This window comes from Ascaphus truei, chromosome 3 (genome assembly GCF_040206685.1).
Source record: "Ascaphus truei isolate aAscTru1 chromosome 3, aAscTru1.hap1, whole genome shotgun sequence".
NCBI lineage: Eukaryota > Metazoa > Chordata > Amphibia > Anura > Ascaphidae > Ascaphus > Ascaphus truei.
The window spans coordinates 244,758,442-244,778,129 of record NC_134485.1 but is presented as its reverse complement, the minus strand read 5'-3'; the positions used below and the strand labels follow the sequence as shown (position 1 = coordinate 244,778,129).

The 19,688-nt window shown below is 41.1% G+C and overlaps 1 protein-coding gene across 11 annotated transcripts in view; it reads right to left on the bottom strand.

Annotated features, from left to right (window-relative positions):
• Nucleotides 1-476: 476 nt before the first annotated feature.
• Nucleotides 477-19,688, bottom strand: part of INPP4A (inositol polyphosphate-4-phosphatase type I A) — a 150,952-nt gene continuing 131,740 nt past the window's right edge. For 5 of the 11 annotated variants that reach the window (XM_075590523.1, XM_075590527.1, XM_075590529.1 and 2 more), the window contains 2 exons: nt 17,622-17,776; nt 477-8,075 (listed from right to left, as the gene is read on the bottom strand). In XM_075590523.1, coding sequence (XP_075446638.1) covers nt 7,943-8,075; nt 17,622-17,776 — 288 coding nt within the window. In that variant the 3' untranslated portion in view covers nt 477-7,942. Of the gene's footprint in view, nt 8,076-10,971; nt 11,572-17,621; nt 17,777-19,688 lie in introns of those variants that run through there. The other 6 variants (XM_075590520.1, XM_075590519.1, XM_075590524.1 and 3 more) reach the window with 3 other exon arrangements.

The following is a 19,688-nucleotide window of genomic DNA, read 5'->3' as shown; positions in this document are numbered from 1 at the left end:
ATACCACTCCATCCATTATTTTAAACAAACGTAATATATGCAGTGTTCCCTTTTTTTTTTCCTTGCCCCCAATGGTCTTTTAATTTTTTTTTTTAATAGTCATTGTATAGGCCATAAAATCATTATTGCTACGAGTAAAAATAAAAATAAAACATTTATTCTTGTAAAAATCAAAATACATAAAAAAAAAAAAAGCAGGGTGACGAATCACCATGCAGATAATTAAAGTCTATACGTCTAAAACTAAAATGATAACATGTAATACGGTTTTAAAGGCACTGCCTCTCTCGCTTTTTTGGTTTGTTTGTTTTTTGATGTTTAAATTAATAGCTTTAATTTTTTCCATTTGGTCCAATTTGAATACAAACAGTATTATTGAAAAAAAATTACATTTGCAGTTCTAATGACAATGATTTTTGCATGAAATAAACAAATATACCGAATGAAAAAAAAAAGAAAAGAAATAAGTCATAACATTCTGTCAGTTCTTTATTTTCATCCCAAAGACTAGTACATTTACAGCATACAGGGAACACGTGAATGCAGACTATAGAAAATTGTAACAAAATATATATATATAATACTGACCAAATGAAATAAATAAAAAAGTGTACAATGCTTGGCAAGTAGAAAGGCATTGAACGAAAATGTGTTATGATATATATATATATATCTTTACAAATGTAAAGGAAACAGATAGGTGGCCGTGTTGTGTGTGAGTATTAACAGATGGTAGAATCACATTAATAGAACAGTTTGCAATAAAAATAGTACATTAAGAGGAATATCTAAGCTCATGATACAGTGCAACAATGTAACCTCTCGCATTATGTGGACCATAAGTTCGTCCCAGCTAGATGTAGGGCTCGGGACCTAGGAAAGGCCACACAAGTCCAAGGTATCCACGTAACATTGACCTCTACGGCCAAGTTTATAGTAGGGGCTACGGCGACTGCGTGACGTCAGCCGTCGGAGATTCCTGCACTCCGGTGCAGACCAGAGATCGTGACCGAGGGGGCGTGGTCGTGAGTGGTTCGCCCTCATTGGCTTAACTGCTCACATGCCCGTGACGCCACCCCTCGATAGCTGTAAATATCAAAATCTTCTGGCTTCCAGCGATCGCGACGGCTGACGTCAAGCTGTCTAGCCCACTATGGGCACCCGTGATGGACATGTACTTGCTACGGTGCTGCGCGACGTCGCCTCGGATATAGTAGGCGCGCGTGCCAGATCACATGGTGTGTCGCGCGTCTACTGCAGAGGCGATCCGGGGCCTGGGGATCTGAAGGAGATGCGATGGGGAGGCGTGCCCGTTACGTCACGTGAGTGGTTCGCCCTCATTGGCTGAACCGTGCACTTGACCTGGCTGTCGCGCTACCAAAAAACAAATTATTCCACGCTCTATGGCCTGCCTCATAGAGGCTTGGCATTTTGTTTGTGACATGCGCTAAGTATGGCAGCTGTCTAAGCCATTGTGTATACCACTTACTATACATCTATGACTTCTCTATTATGTAATTCATGTGCATCTATTTCCCTAACACCCCCCCTTTCTCATTTCTGTATCCCCCCCCCCAAAAAAATAGTACATTAAAGAAAATACAAGATAACTTCCATGTTACACTAATATAGGCCGACGGTCCACTTGTGCCATAGTGAATCCTGTCCATGGTATTTCTAAGCCCGGGCTTGCATTGGTATGGCAAGGCGCTCCAACACGGACTGGAAGAAGCTGTACCACTGCATTAACCAGGCTGCCTTATGGAAATCTGGCTGCGTCTTGTGGAAATGCATCAAGCACTAGCTGCAAGGCATCTTCTAGCCAGACTGTGTACAATGCCTTCCAGACCACTTACCTCAAGTAGGTGCTCTGGTAGAGCAACATTGCTATAATGCTGCATTAACCAGCTTTAATAGAATATTTTAAGATAATTCATCTAAACCACTTGAATTGTATGCCTAATAGTTTGTATATGGGTCTGTGAGTATCTGCTATTTTAATGTGTTAATCACAATTTAAATATAAAAAAAATAATGTACTGTTATTTTACATACTATACAAAATCCCCAATTTGATCATATTTATTTAAATGAACACAATCAGATTCATATAGAGATTTGGCATAAATTGCCATTTACATGAATTATAGTGTGTTAACGTAGCTTATTGGCAATGTAGTTCTTCAAGAGCACCTTCTTCAAGCAGGCAATCTGGAACACAGGTTGCAGGGACGGTGGTGTGGCTACGGCTGATTTACACCTGTAAATATTAGAACTCAATAGAAGACGCCGACCACGTCTTCTCTACACCACGTTTTCCAGTGCCGGACCATTTCCACCAGCAGCCACAGGATGCCTTCCAGACACTCAGTAATTAGGATGGCAACAGGAAGGAATCTTGTGGTGCCGTCCAGACCAATGGTTAGTAAATCTTCCCCACTATCTCTTGAACTATTATCCTACCTAGTTACATATCTAGTCGATCGAGCTCCACAAACGTGTTACAGTACACTGCGCCTTCGCCGCAAGTTCATCTATGAACGTGAAATGCCTCTGATAATCATATAAAATGCCAGATTAACAATTATGCGTTATAAACACACAATCTGAAACAAGATTTCCTGGCAAAGGAAAGAACCAAGAAGCTCAGTTGTAGTCACAAGTTAAGATTTTGGTTTCATATATGTCTAGGGCCGTTTGCCCATAAACACTTGCTTAACTCATGCAAATTAAATCAGTAATAATTAATGACACTGGCAGTTTTCTGTTGCTATACTTTTATGGGCTTATGTTTTGTAATGGGACTCTAATCACTGCAGGCTTATTACTGTAGCTTCCTTTTCTCAATTATGTATTGGCTGCAAAGTGCTCACAATTATATCATGTACATTTCTGTAGTCGACATCCAGTTGATGAGCAGGACTGCACTTTTGAATAGATTTACAAAATTAGCTTGCCTATGTACAGCTACTTTATACAATTATTCTTTTTCAAACCGCATTTGCAAATGGAATACACAGCTTCATAAGAAAAAAATGATGTACTATCACAAGACCCAAGTGAATTGTGACATCAGGTAGAGGCAGAATACACCTCCATAAACGTAATACTAACTTGTTAATTGTACAGCAGCTTTTTTTTGTATGTACAAATTGCTACAACAGTTTTCTTTACATTGTGAACACGTACGTCTGTTAACTTCTCCCATGCGTATCTAGTTCTGATGCCTGGGTATTTTGGGGATAGAATATGGCTGCTGGCAATATTGCACGTCAATGACATTCACTCGCTGACCAGAAGACCCTTGCCAGCAGCCATAGTATTCTCTCGAAAACGCCAGTGGATGAAAATCTCTGTCGAATTATGGTGATTTTAATGAGACCAGGCTAAAAAAAAAAAAATCCCTAAAACAATATCAAGCAACAACAGATTGTGACTTTTAATTATATTTGTAGTTGTGAAACTGTTAGAAAGAGCGAAAAAGGGCAGATCAGAGAGCTTGAACTTTATTGCAAATAGAATACATGTAATGAGGCTGCAGTGGGACTGCACCTTTAGCAAGGTAGATAAGATAAGAGCAGGAGTATGTAGATACACTGGGGCAGATTCATTAAGCACTGGTACGGGTTAGCACACCCTATCCGACATTCACGCCCATTTAAGGTAATGGGAGTTAATGCAGAATTGGGTGCGCTAACCTGTACTGGGGCTTGGTGAATGATGTCATTTAAGTCCCAATGTAACAGGTTCTGTAAAGTTGAAGTGTTACATAACAGGCTGGCAATGAATATATGCTCGTTCCGTGCGTCTAATATTCGTTCCTCTCCATTCTGGAAATTATGGGCGGCCCACCAGAAAAACAGAGATTTATGCACATAGCTGGCTATGCATTAAAAATCTAATAGAAAGAGAAGCTTGATGCAGTTCTCATGGGGCAACACAACCTGGGAGAGCAGACAACACCATAATACTGTCATGTGAACAAGGTCCCTTCTGTAGAGTTCGAATGGACTTTAGTCAAAAATATTCCATAACGCTTTACATACCCATCTTGTGTTATATTTGTGAACAGAGTACACAACGGTTCAGGTCCATTCCTGGACATTTCATTAGGGCCAGGGATGGACATGAAATGTTGTGTTCTCTCTGATTGTTCACGAATAAAAACACAAGATTCGTAAGAAGAGCGCTATGTACGAGTGTCTCCTGGCTGCAAAACTGGAGCGAAAAAACCTGCATCAGATTGATCAAAAGGTGCAATGAGATACAAGAAACATTTTTGCTTTGATATAGTGCCTTTTTTTTGCTATAAATTTAGACTGGTACATAGCCCCTATAAGATATTCCACATTATGTTCAAAATGGGGATTTAACCAACATTGTGAGAGTCACAAACCAGGTTTAATTCACTGATAAATTTAAAGGGCTTGTGTGTTGAACAGCTTCTTGTTTTTAAAAGATACACGTAACATTCTTTACACAGGGTGCGCAAACTTGCCCTGCTGTGCCCCCCCCCCCCGCTCTCCCCCCCCTCAACGTGAACCCGCGGCGTCATGGGACGCTGCATTGCCGAAGACACGGTAAGGGAAGTTAGAGGCCTCATGCGACACCCCCCCTCCCTTCATTTAATTTAAATGCCTCCCCCCAGTTTAAAGTTTTTTCTAACCTTATAAAGATGATTAAATGTCATATAGGGTTATCCTATTTTACTGGAAACCCCCCATTGCAAGAATGTAAGAACGTATTTGAGAATGCTAAATAGTCGTGGCCCTGTTTTCCAGCCAGAAGCTGTTCCAAACTACACTGTGACTGTGCATTGTTCAAGCGCTAATAACCTAAAATGAATGCTCAATATACAGTACAATCAAGATTATTGATCTGACAAAGGAAAAAAAAAAAAAGGACTAAATAGAAAGTAACCTTCAAGAATAGCCGAGTAGAGGGACTTTACTGTAAAGGGACTTGGGAGATACAATTGACCATATCATGGGTTTACCAGCCATCCAACTCACCTGCAGAGTTTGCACTCAATCTGGACTTTCATCACTGTGCATACTGTGCATACTGTGCATATCAAGCTAGGATGGAGTCAATTTGTAATTATTTAGGCACTGAGACGGTTACTAAATGAATACGTGTACTTTTACATTTTTTTTTTTTTAACAATGGGGTAGATGGGGGAAGACCTTTAATGTATACTACATGTTACATTGACTAAATAAAAGGTACATCTTAACCTAGTCATTGCCAAAGCAAGGGGGTTAAAGCATCATGACGAAGCTTCTTCTAGGACCCACATAACGTTTTAGTTGTAAGGTGGCTATTATCCAGTTGTAAGGTGGTTATTATCCAGGAGTGGCCAACTGCAGTCCTCAAAGGCCACCAACAGGCCATGTTAAGGATATCCCTGCTTCAGCACAGCTGGCTCAGCCGTTGACGTACTGCACCAGGTCAAAGGTCTAATAATATCTGATTGTTTGTTAATCTTGTCTTAACGAAGGACACTTTAAAGCTGCAGTTCAAGCTGCCGTTTAAAAAAATATATATATACTTTTTTCCCATACCTTATGTGCATCAATACAATCTGCACACTGACAAGTGATTAGCTAAGCTGCAGATCAATTCGTTCTCCTGTAATCGATCGCTTGCTCCGGGTTATTTAATTCAGTTCTTGCACAGCATTGTGGGCAATGTAGTTCCTAGAATATGATTGACGGGGCAGTTACTAGATACAATTGGTTAACTGTTAGAGAGCGGACGGGGCTCAAGAGCCAGAGCCTTATCAGGAAGGGGCTGTCACGTTGGAAAGGCTTCCTACATTAGAAACATTAAAAATGTCTTTAAAACATTTTTTTTTAAATGCTACAAGAATTTTCTCATAGCACAGAACCGATTTAAAAAAAAAAAAATGTAGGATATTGCTTGAACTGCTGCTTTAATGTAGGCAAAGATACATTTCTTTGCTTGCTGGGTTTTCAAATCGAAATAAAAATACAAGAAAGCAAATTGTTCTACAAAAAACAAATGCCACCTTTTTGGCGTGTAGGAGCACAAAACATGGGCATGCAGTTTTAACATTTCCACTGACCATTAGAACCCCCCCCCCTTTATTTAACTGTACATGATTGGGGGATGTGGGGGAGGGGGATTGTTTGGAGCTGGTTCATGGTCCCCTAACCTCCGCAGTCACCCCTGTCTGCTTTTAAAATGTTGCAACAAAAAAAACCTAACAAATATGGTCACGGGGGATACTAACGACCTGATGACATTGCAACTTTCTCCTGGCTGCCTAGCGCGAGCCTGACACTATTGTTGGGTGTACTCTGGGAAAGTATTCATGCCGGCATCCCAGATAAGGGGGGGGGGGCCTGAATGTCAGGGGGACCACGGATCAGCTCAGAGGGACTTTTTCCCCTTCCCCTGGTTCAGGGAAAAAAGAAAAATTAGAATAAAAAAAGCTCAAACACGCAGGACTGCCGCTTTAATTGTAATTCCGTTGATATAAGACAGTTGGTCAAAGATCTAAAACAAAGATCTGTAAAAAAGGTTTTACTGAACAGTCAACATAAATACCGAGGAATAGTATTAATATATTAAAAGCATTTACTTTTCAGGACTAGGGCAATAGAAAACAGAACTATTTTAAGACACTATTTTATTTATATTATATATATATATTATTTTATTCCTACTTCATACAGGTTCTGTCCACTGCCAGTTTCCAAGTTTCTCTATTGTTCTGTTCACACACGGCATCCTAACCTAAGCCCCATGGTTGTAAGAGAATCATGGGTAAAAAGATGCCTGGAAAATACTATTATACATTTTCTTGTACAGTGAGTACATCCTGTCAATAGGATCTGTGAGAGAAAAAAAATCCAGGTAGCAGTACTACTAATTTCTTAAAAGCTCTGGAACACACTACAGCGCATGCCCTAGAATTAGATAAAGGTTCTTGAACAGATACAGAAATGCCCAATAACATTAGCAAAATTATGTCTAACGAATGCCATGAAAAAGCTAAAATCACCGATACTCACAGGGTCTCTGCTAAAAGAAGATGCAAGAAAAATGGATGAAAAAACACAGGCCTGTACTAATTGGCATTGAAATGAATGTGAAGGGTTTCCCCATCAACGTTCAAGTAGACTACTGTATTTGAGCAGCTCTGTAAAGGTAGTCTGTCAAGATGGCGTTCTTTAGTTTAATGAAAGTGAATCTGGGTGAAAAATATCTATCTTTGGAGTCATACGAGACCTTTTAGGCGGTGTCTACTATAGCACGTGTTGCTGATGAATAGTAGGATCATATTTTACCTTTAGCTACAGCATGGTTGGCAATGGATTAGTAGTAGAAGGTGTCTTGTTCCTGAATTAAACCAGTTTGTGTTTGATTTACTATACATCTCCATTGAGGACATCTTTCCTCTCCTCCCCCAAACGCAGAACAAGTTAAGTGTGTTGCCAGCAAGTTTGACTTTGTTCATTTCATTTGCAATGAAGGACTGTGGCCCCTTTTCAACATGTTATAAATCCATCTCCTGAGCTGAGGATCGGAATTCTTCTCCAGCATGGGAAAGATGGCAGTATACTGAATAGGGGCCTCAATGTGAAAACAGGAGAATGAGCTACAGCAATGACATGATTATCCAGGTCCTCCTTACTCATTCTGGAGGAAACTAACAAGTTTGCATTCAAGTGCTAATGTGTGCTAATGTGTGTTAATGTCACAGTACCTCACAGATTATTTTTTTCTATACAGCAATTACGCTCTTCACGCTAAATAGACGTGACAAATGATCAGGTCCTAGCGCATGCCCAGTTTAAGGATAGAAGTTTTTTTTTTTTTTCAAATCAATAAAAGAGAGATTCGTCTAATACATGTGAATTCATTGATATCTACAAATGGTGGTAGAGCAGCTCATGGAAGGATTCAGTACATCCTATGTCTCCACTTTCCCGTAGGTCCCTTCAGGAGGTCTGTAATGCTTTGGGAAAGCCTTCAGCTGCAGGCTGTTAAAGGCATACTTGCGACATCCCACATTCTTCATGGTGTTTTCTCGTCTGCAGCCCTCGCTAAAAGGGAAAAAGAAAAAACAAGCACAAAAAGAAAAAAAGTAACAGCAGTACAACTAGGGCAAAAAAAACACAAAAAGCTGAATGGCAGAGATAGAGGGGTGAAGGCATATAATTAACTGATGAGGTTAAAAAATACACGATAATGAACAAGTAACATGTGGGGCAAAGCAGCAGCGTTTCTGGTGGAACAAAAGCTTTGTTTCTGGGGTGTTTAGTGTATATATTAGTTTCAATGGGGATGCATGATCAGGATAAGGCAAAACCAGTTCTATTAGTTTACAGGAGAAATAAAAAATAAAAAAACGTATTTTTTTTTAATAAAAAATGAACTCAAGTGATATTATAGCAATGAGGACAAGCAGCAAATCAAATAACCTAACTGCTTATACCAGTAACCGGCAGAAATCGCAAGCAATATTCCAACACTGATTCAATGATCTCAATAGGTCTTCTTCGCGGGACTAGGCACCCACTGCGTATTTGTAGCAATGTAAAATACCTTAATACTCCCTCTGCCACCGAGCGTAGGAGAGCTACAGATTTTATATAATACATGGTGTTTCCCGTATCTGATTACTCAATCACACGTGATAATGAACCATCTCTTGGTGTACAATTACAACAGCTTTTAAAGCACTTCAACTACAGTTAATAAACGTCTCGCTTTATCATCGCTCCACAAACCTCTGTCACCTGCAGCCTAATTATACACAAGGACTGGGTGCAAGCATCTCGGGGGCCTCTGGGAAAGTTTTGGCACAGGATAAGTATTGCTCTTGGTCCCAGGCAGAATTGAGGCACACCTCTATATCCTCACTATACTTATTTGAATGTATGACTTCTGTTATGGAAATAAGGATAAAGAGAAAAAGCAGAGAAATATACACAGCTTATAGAGATTATGGCCTGCGTAACAATTTGAAATCAGTATTATTCTGCAATTGGCCAATGGTCTTATAGAAAAAGTGAAATAGCAAAAAAGGTCATATCTGCAGCAGCTTTGTGGGGCCGCAGACACTCGCGCTAACAATGGTAGCAGTAACATGCCCATCTCAAAGAGTAACTTTGCTTCTAAATGGATCCTATGGTTTTGTTTGAAATTTGTTGTAAAAACAGACAGAAAATTTGCTGAACCAGTTGACGCAATCTGTCCGACTTAGCGAGTTTATCACAGGTGATATGCAGGCGTTTCAAATGAGACGGCTCCTCGCTCTGCTGCACTTTTAAGTGCTCACTACAGTTTATTGCTGGCGCTTCATCTAAAAAAAGACATTAATAGTCCAGTAGCTTTCTTGCTATTTTTTTAGAAACTGAAAACACATGCAGAAAACACCGACGCTTATGACATTTAAAAAAAAAAAAAGGCAAAATAGAAAAATATATGGAGCATACGATCTAGATCTTTTAGCAGTGTCAGCAATCGCCTGGCTATATTCACTAAAGTGCAATACATACTGATAATAGATGCAGGTCATTACAGCTCATTTCTGAAATGTAAAGTGGATATCAAAATTCAGTGAACATACCCAGAAAAGAAAAAGGCGTGCTAAGGGGGTCAGGAGGAAATGAGAGTGACCCCCTGGTCAGAGACAGGACAGGACAGAGGCAGTGCTACAAAGAACAAGTCAAGATTGGAAGACGTCAGTCAGTCTCGGCTTCTTGTCTTTCTCAAATGTACTGGTAGCGTGTAACTCCCTAATTAATGTATGCTCTCGAGTCTGACGCAGGAAATAGACACCATGGTAACATATTGTAAACATATTTAGGAGCATCTTTAAATTGTAATACTAATGGATTGTGTTACATAATACTACATAAAGGCAAACAATTAAACAGAGAGGGGAGAAGTTCAACAACTACATTGGTTTGTCTAGTAACAATGCGTGATGCCTTGTGCCTTTAACATGGTCTCATATCAGTAGTATCATGCGCACAAACAAACATTGTTACAGCAAGGAAGTCATTTGATCAAGCGCCTTCTATTCAATGTTTCAGTGCCTATTTAATCAGAGTTCATGCCAGTGAAATGACGTGCATTCTATCCATAATAACGCTTCCATTTGCTGCACTGCCTCTGATGACATCACTTATGTTGCCCAGTGCAGCATTTCACCCATACTGTATACTGGTTATTATGCTTGCTTGGTCTTGGAGCCTTTAAATTAAATCTTATATATATATATGTGGAGAACGACTATACTGAAACCTTGCAAATTTGTCTCTCACTAAATATATATGGGGTATTTTGGCATATTACAGCACTCAGCATTCTGTAAATATTATGTGAACTGGATTTCAGGCAGTTATGTGCAAAAGGCACTTTTTCTTAAATTTACCACTACTTTTTTTTAAATGTGTCAACGTAATTTCTGAAAGATGTTTAAAAATGTATTTTTTTTTTGTGCTACCAGAGCCTGCAATGCGCCTCAAAACACTACAGCTCCTCACAGCAGTGGAACAGTTTAAAAAGGTACATCCAAAAACGGAAGAGCTATATTGTGTAAAGGTGTGTCTATCTTCTTAAAAGATAAGGAAGCACAACTGGGTAGCATTCTGTAGCCGATACTGCTTCCCATAAGCGACTTTGCTTCTAACTTAAAAAAATATACATAGAAATATAGATTATAAAACAACGTGCATTTTTTGGACAATTCAAGCTTTCTTATATATCTAGGAATAGCTTCTGTGTACTTAGAGGGGTAATTGTGAAAGCAAATAAATAGTCACTATCGTGCTTTCTCAGCAACAAGAATGAATTGGGGGAAAAATATACTGTTTTTCAGTTCAACAACTATGGCTTAGGTATGAAGAAAATAAGCATTGTGGCTGGCAGATTTTGTATATATATATATATATATATATATATATATATATTTTTTTTTTATATATAATCATGCTACTATTTTCTCTACACTCTACTTAAAACTACAACATGCCAGTTGGAGAGAATACAAAGATACAAAATCTTCTAGGGCACACTACACTTGTGGTATATGAGCTACACCGTGCTAATTGCATGTACAGTATGAGAGGTACAAAGCAGCATCAAGGACGTGAGGTAAGAAGGTACTAGGAGTAATCTGTACATACAAGCATTAGCTGCTCAAATCATACTCAACCACAATTCCATTCATCGCCTCCTCCCATCCCGCCCCCCAAAGTTAGATGGAGGTAAATTTACAAGTACAAAATGGAAAAGTCAAATTGTAAGGCATATATTTTAGGACATAGGTCGGTCATTCTTATGACACATTCCTTCCCCAGCTCCCAGAGTGCTGCATATTTCCAGGCATATTGCTTTTTGCCATATCTTCATTTGCAGCGAAATTTGGCCACCAGGTACGCTATGCTGAGGAACAGCCACACTACCAGTAAGTTGGGGCTGCAAGCTAGTAATGGAATTGAGTAGAGGAAGCTAGGGTCTAGCTTGAAATCTCGGATCGGAACCAAGCCACTCAAGTTCTTCTGGGTGACTATCTCTCGCGTTCCAATGCTGTGAAGAGGATACAGTTTGGGGTGGAGCAAAAAGGGGATCATGTGGGAATAAAAACAAAACAAAAAAAAAGGACACATACGATGACGAGAATAAAAAAAAATAGCAAGAAGGGAAAGTAAATAGGATACGTAGGATAGACAAAGCACACACACAAAAAAAAAGGACCACAGAATAAAGACGCACACGTATTAAATGTAAAGGTGATATAATCAGAAATGAAATTGGCAATCATTGCAAAACAAAAAGGAGAGAGGAGAGAGAGAAAAAAAAAGAGAAACATAAGAAGAAAGCATTGTAGTGTACTGAAGAATAAAAGAAAGCAAAGTTGGATGGTTCTCCATGTTTGCTAATAGGCTGGACAGCCACCAAGCCATGCTGCCATGCATCAACATGCTACAAAGCTATGGCTATCTGACAAGCAAGCGGAGCATGAACAGCCAGTGCAGAATTTGACCCACCAATACAATTTGGCAACTTCTACTTTTAATAGCAAGCTTAGTAACATTTGAGTAGTAAGATAGAGAAGGCCCCTTTCATGACTGAAAGAAAAAAAAAATGTTCTGCAAGTTACTCTAGGGCAGGCCTGCGCAACATACGGCCCGCGGGCCGAATGCGGCCCGCCTGGCCTCTCTGTGCGGCCGCGATGACTCCGGCCGGGCGCAAGTTAATTAAATAAATAATAATAAAAAATAAAAAAAGTTAAAAAGAAAAGTTTTAAAAAATGGTGGCGATTCATCCCCCCCTGCCCCCATCCCCCTCCTCCCTCCCTCCCCGCCCGTGGGTTTTGCGGTGCGCGGGGGCAGCAGCAGCATGAGGAGGATGCGGCAGCCTTTTTTTTTTTTTTGCAATAGCAGGATGCCGGGGGCGGGTTGGAGGTCAGAGCATGCCGGGGGCGGGGCTTAGTACCGGGGAGAGGATGTGCTGATCTAAGAGGGGTGGTGTGTGTGTGTGTGTGTGTGTGTGTGTGTGTGTGTGTGTGTGTGTGTGTGTGTGTGTGTGTGTGTGTGTGTGTGTGTGTGTGTGTGTGAAAAACAGGCTGGTGGGGGGGTGGGTGTGAAAAACGGGCTGGTGGGGGGGTGGGCTGCTGACATGTGAGGGGGGGGTGGGCTGCTGACATGTGAGGGGGGGGGCGGTGGGCTGCTGACATGTCAGGGGGGGTGGGCTTCTGACATGTGAGGGGGGGCGGGCTTCTGACATGTGAGGGGGGGCTGGGCTGCTGACATTTGAGGGGGGGCTGCTGACATATAAGGTGCAGGGGGGAGAGAGTGATGTGAGTTGCAGGGGGTGGAGAGTGATGTGAGTTGCAGGGGGGAGAGTGATGTGAGTTTCAGAGGGGGGAGAGTGATGTGAGTTGCAGAGGGGGGAGAGTGATGTGAGTTGCAGGGGGGGAGAGAGTGAAGTGAGTTGCAGGGGGGGAGAGAGTGATGTGAGTTGCAAGGGGGGGGGGAGAGTGATGTGAGTTGCAGGGGGGGAGAGAGTGTCATATTGAGGGGAGGGGGAAAGAGTGTCATATTGAGAGGAGGGGGAGAGTGTCATATTGAGGGGAGGGGGAGAGTGTGAAATATTGAGGGGAGGGAGAGTGTGTCATATTGAGGGGAGGGGGAAAGAGTGTCATATTGAGGGGAGGGGGAGAGCGTGTCATTTAGGGGAGGGGGAGAGTGTCATTTTGAGGGGAGGGAGAGAGTGTCATTGAGGGGAGGGAGAGAGAGAGTGTCATATTGAGGGGAGGGAGAGAGAGAGTGTCATATTGAGGGGAGGGGGAGAGTGTGTCATATTGAGGGGAGGGGGAGAGCGTGTCATTTAGGGGAGGGGGAGAGTGTCATATTGAGGGGAGGGAGAGAGTGTCATATTTAGGGGAGGGAGAGAGAGTCATATTTAGGGGAGGGAGAGAGAGAGTGTCATATTGAGGGGAGGGAGAGAGTGTGTCATATTGAGTGAAGGGGGAGAGAGTCATATTGAGAGGAGGGGGAGAGAGTGTCATTTAGGGGAGGGGGAGAGAGTGTCATAATGAGGGAAGAGAGACATGGGGGGGATGCTGACTTGTAGGGGGGATGCTGACATGGGATGCTGACTTGGGGGGGGGGGGGCTGCTGACACGGAATGGGCTGGGGGGATGTGGAGGGGGTATTGTGTGTTTGATGTGGAGGGGGGTATTGTGTGTTTGATGTGGAGGGGGGTATTGTGTGGGTGAGGGGGAGAGATGGGGAGTATCGTAAAGGTTGATAGTGAGGGGTTCTGGGGGAGATATGAGGATGATGATGATGATGAGAGGTGCTGGAGGAGAGATGATGATGATGATGATGATGATGATGATGATTTAACCCGTGCGGCCCAATTTTTTTTTCCTTGGAACAGTTCGGCCCTTCTCACTTTACGAGTTGGGCAGGCCTGCTCTAGGGTATGAGCGGCCAATTATAAATGTGTACCTTCACTTGCAACGCTATGTTTAATGAAAGCTGAGCCAGCGAGGTTCAAATATGTCATGCTCTTGGGATTCAAACTATCATTTAAGTTGCTGCTGGGAAGATAGGTCTATTTTCATAAATTATGATGGCTGCTATTGATCACGAACATCAAGAAACCGAGTGGATGTAGTAGAGCAAGAAAAGTGATTATCCAACGGTTGCCCCACACCCTACACTGAGGGAATAGGCAGAATAGCAAGTATCAGTAATGGAGGTACTATAGAAACCTTTAGTGGATTTTTATGGGCCTATCAAAATCATGGTTGAAACATTAACCAGTCAGTCAGTTATCCATCCTGTTATATGCTTACATAATCTACGTAGTTAAATCAAGTGGATGGAAGAGGCTAGCTAAATTAGATTTGTTTACATTAGAAAAGGCATCTAAGAAGGGATATTATACTATATGTGTATATAGTCAAGTGTCAATACAAGGAACTTTCAAAAGAACAATTCATCCCAAGGGCAGTACAAATAACAGGGTTATTCCTTAAGGCTAAAAAAAATAAATAATAGATTTCACAAGTAACAAAGGAAAGGGTTCTTTACAGTAAGGGCAGTTACAATGTGGAGTTCATTACCCATGGAGACTGTGATGGCAGATACAATACATGTCGTTAAGAAAAGGTTAGACCTCTTTTTAGAAAGGAAAGGCATATACAGGGATATACCAATTAAGTAAACATGGGAAAGATGCTTATCCAGGGAGAAATCTTTGCCGTTACTGGAAGGAATTTATTATCAGTATGAGACATCATTGGATAATGTTTCACTGGGGGTTTTGTTTGTTTGCCTTCCACTGGATCAATATAATGTAAATACAACTATATGCATAAGTCATCTACATTTAACATAGGTTGAACTCAATGGACATATGTCTTTTTTTTTAACCTCATCTACTATAGAACGCTCATAAATGTTCTTTGGCCTTTTCATATTGTATGCACTTCACAACTGAACTGCCCTTCCAAATGTTCCAATCCACAATGCATGGGGAGAGTTTAACCTAATAAAAAGTTACTGCCATCTAACTTTTACATTATATACAACGCTACTTCATTTATGTCATTCCTGGAACTCAGCAGGTTATCTACACGTCACCCTAATTACTTTAGAAAAACTGATGGTATGTACATTTTGCGTAACTTAATACAAAAGGTTTCAGCTCCCCCAACTGCTAGTACTGGCTGCATGAGCTTTCCGTAGTTGGACTTTAAGCATCTCTAGGACGGATCTCCCGCACTCAAAAATAACAACCAAGTTTCAACTGTTTGAAACGGTGTGTGTCTCTTTTCAGATTTATATTTATTTCTGCCTGGTCTTTTGATCATATTTTTACACTAAGCTTCATGTCCCAAACTAGACTCTTTTGCTGACCTATGGTGATTTGGTCACAGAGAGGAAGGAAGAAACAAACATGAAATAGAAAAAAAACAGGAAAAAACAACAAAACAAAAAACAACTAAACTTTCCCTCCAAGTTTTATAGTAGGATGGGGATGGGGATTAGTGTTGTACCGGGTCCTAAATTTTCCGAAAACCGGGTAACGGTTACCCGGGCAAAATTAACCATTGTGCCCAGCCGGGTATCCCGTTACCGGGATGGCACTTACCTGGAAGGGTGAGGAGATCGTTGGAGGGTGAGGAACCCCGCGGCGACATCGTGGGAGCCGTGGCAGACGTCCTGGTGGCGGTGACGGCAACAGAAATCCGTGTTCAGACGGCGGGAGCAGCCGGAATACAGCACACAGTTGATGCCGGTGGGAGCCGGGGAACCATGTGACCGGAGTAGGAGTGATCCTATTGGACAGCCAGCTCCTCCCCGCTGTCCAATAGGAACGCTCCTGCTCCAGTCACATGGTTCCCACTGGCACCAGCTGTGTGCTGTATTCCTGCTGCTTTCGCCACTGCCACCTGGACGTCTGCTGCTGCTCACGGATGTTGCCGCGGTCTTCCTCACCACCTTCCGTCAATGGCTGCAGGTAAGTGTTGAACTATTTTCAGCTACTCTGAAATTACCCGGCTACTCTGGGCGGGTTCCGGTCCCAGCCCTCTGCTGCCGGGTCCGGGTAATTTCCGGGTAGCCGAAAAAGCGCCGGGTACCGGGTAATTTCTTCATAACTAATAAACATCCAACCAGCTTTGAATAAAAGCCTCAAACATGGAACAAACAAATATATTTAAATAGGCCCATAACCACCACCAAGAGAAGAATCCGAAGAGGCAATGTAACACCGGTGTGGGCATCAATTAGACAAACACTCCAGTGCTTTTCTATTCCCACATAATATTTTAATTAATTTGAAAACTATAAAAAAAGGGTCAAATAATAGTATCATACAGAAAGGATAAGACAAATTTAGAGAATCTGGTAGCAAGATAGACGGTACATTTAATAAAAATGAATTGTCGAAGCACAGAGGGAGGAGAGGCTGCAGACTGGTTTCTTATCCTTTCTATTGGTAGATATATATATATATATATATTTTTTTTTTATATATATATATACAGTAGAGGCAACGTTTATTCTAACATTTGCTGTAAACTAGCCGGGTTACATTCTGGGTATGTGCTGGGTATGTTCTGGGCAAGTTTGAGGCACGTTTAAGGCATTTCTGCATTGACTAACGACCCATCGGATTAACACAGCAGGGATCCCTGGCAGTCCAATTCAGTTTGAATGGGACTGCCAGGGACCCCCGCTGTTAATCTGATAGGCCATTAATCAATGCAGAAATGCTGGGGCTAGTTTAAGGAAAGTTTAAGGCATGTATTCAGAATGTACCTGGGTGTTTCCTGGGTCTTTTGGGGAATTGCCACTGGTTTTTGTTAGAATAATCGCTGCCACTACTGTATCTATATATTTTTTTAAATCTATATAAGTACTGCTTTCACACTTAATTTATATATGTGTATGTTGCTTATTCTGTGCGTGGTTTTTTTCCCCAAGGCATTTTATTCCACCGTAACATTTCTGCTTCCGGACACAGAACATGGATGTCATGATAACATGGATGTAATGAGGCCATACTGACAGGGCGTGATGGAGCAGGGATAGATAAAACCATGGCAAACATTCATGTAGCAGGGGTGGGCTGCCAACACGGAGGACTGAGATGCCTCTAAGGTGTAAGACTAGAGAACCAGAAAAACCTGCAGATGTGTTCCCACGTATGGCCGAGGTCACAGCATTACTTTATGTAGGGCCATTAGAACGGCTTCCGAAGCATGTGCAGGCCTCCTCAGCAGTAAGGCTCTGCAAGTGACTTAAAATATACAGTCAACTACTTAAGAGCTATTTTTTGGGGTGCACCTAAATGATTATTCAAATTCACTGTAGTAAAAGATCAGTGTTTTTATACATTTTCTGAAAGTGAGAGCCATCAATAAAGCCAATTTGAGTTAGAAAGAGGAACTATTCGGATTCCGGGCTCCATTAAGGTGTCCAGTAAACCCTGTCTTGGTTCGTTTGAAAAATAAATGACCCAATTTTAGCAGGGAAAAGCCACATCTGTAGTTCACCTAGTTCCTATATTGAGGGGAAAGGGAGGCATCGGTGAGCAGCAAGCAGCACGATTCTTACCTTCGCATGCACTCCAGTGCTTGTGTGAACACCTGGGGAGCCATTCCATACTCGTGCTGTAGGATTAAGCATTGCTCCAGCGTCACCGACATGGCGGTACGGTCCTTCGCGCTTTTACAGCTTGTGAAACGAACCCCATTTAGTCGTCGACATATCTAGAAGAAAAAAAAGCGATATCAAAAAGTTAGTTGCAGAAGTCACCCAGGTACACAGGGAAACCTGAAACTATTAGAAATGTGTAAATCATTCTGCTTTTTCTTTTTTTCAGTGTAATTACAAAGAGAAATGAGCATTATAATTCTCATTAAAAAGGGGAAAAAGGATTTCCAATACGTACACGAGAAGAAGCAGCCGTTTAAAAAAAGTGTAGATAAAGAAAAAAAAATATTTCTTTATCAAATTTTGTTTTATATAGTAGAATAAAATAAAATAATCAAATTATTTATCTAAAAACAGCTCTGTAGATTGCTTAACTCTTTTCAAGTGGCAGTCCCTCCTAAGAATAAAGTGCACACGTGGCAGTGGAATGCTTAACGAGCTAAATATAGGTGATTGGTACCATTTTTTAACCAACTCAGACAAGTATTTTTAAATATTTTTTTTAGTTCCTAATGATTCCGTAGTAATCAAATGCTTTGGTGCGTGTGTTTACCATCTTTACCTGAACTCCCTTTTGATAAGATTGTTTTTATACTTTTGCACATAATGGGCAAAAATATATGCACTTTTCTACCTTTGTGTGTTTGTTATAAAAATGCTGCTGCCATCATTACACAAGATATAAAAACATAATTAGCTGATAAGATTAGAATTAACCAAGACCCCAAGAAAGTAGAAACGCATTTTTTTAGGATTAAAAAAATATACTGCAAGGGTGATTTCATCTTGGTAAGGAAGACAATTAGTGGGCAAAACATTTATTTAATAAATCCGTCTATGTGCAACGGGCCCATTTATTATAGAAATACAGCACGTCACAAACATCTGGGTGCACCAGAGATAGGCCACGCACTCTCAAGACTTGTTGAAATAACAATAAATTCACTATAAAAAAAAGCTAATGTTTCAGTTCTGATAGGAATCTTGTCTAGACAACTCCAGTGAGTGCCTGGTCTATTTTATACAGTACAGTGAAATTCTGCATGAAACTAAAGAATAAAAAAATACTGTTCACCAATGACAAATAGTATCTCAGACTAATCACAGGGTACTCCAGAAATGGAGGGGGGAACATACTGTATATTGAGGTTCTAACCTCAAGCAAGCGGCACCACTAGACCAACCCTAGGCTCAATATGTAACCTCTATTAGTCTCAAAGGAGTCCGCTGCTTGTATTCCAGGCTGGTGGATACAAGATCGTGCCACTTTGCCTTGAATCAACCACACACATAGACCTAGTTTAAGACCACAATGGCTGACATGTGCAATCATAAATTTAGCTCTAATGGAATGAAGAAGAGGATGAGATGAGATTTCGAGGTCAGCCTCCATCAACCCTCCTTGTCTCAGAACCGTTTCCCTCAATTAGAGTCAATCCCTTGGAGTCATTATTACAAAAGGCTTGAACAGCAAGTTCCCAGTGACATGGAAAACTGGTTCATGATGAAAAGCTAGAAGATTAGCGTAATTGATGGTTGAGTTTGCACAGAGTAACACAAGGTAGCCAAGTGTTATCTAATTATTCAAAACCATCATGGACCCCTGAGGTTGTGTAGTCATGACAATAGTTTTAGCTGTGATAGTTCAGGTTGCACTATTACAGCAGCATAACGTGAAGGCTAATACAGCAGGCAGTAACTGAGGGGTACTTCTATACACTGACACTCGCTTGAGGAAAGAAACATTGTTTTAAATGCAATTTCCTGGATGAATATATTTATTGATTTGGTAACACTTTTGCATGTTAATGAGCTATATTCATTTTAAAGTGAAACAGGCCATTTGACTTCAAAGTCTTTTTTCAAAAGGCATCAAAGAACAGACAATTGTTTGGCGTGCTCAACATGGACGGAAAATAAACTACATACAGTTAACAGATCATTTTTGTCGATATTTGTGCACTGAAA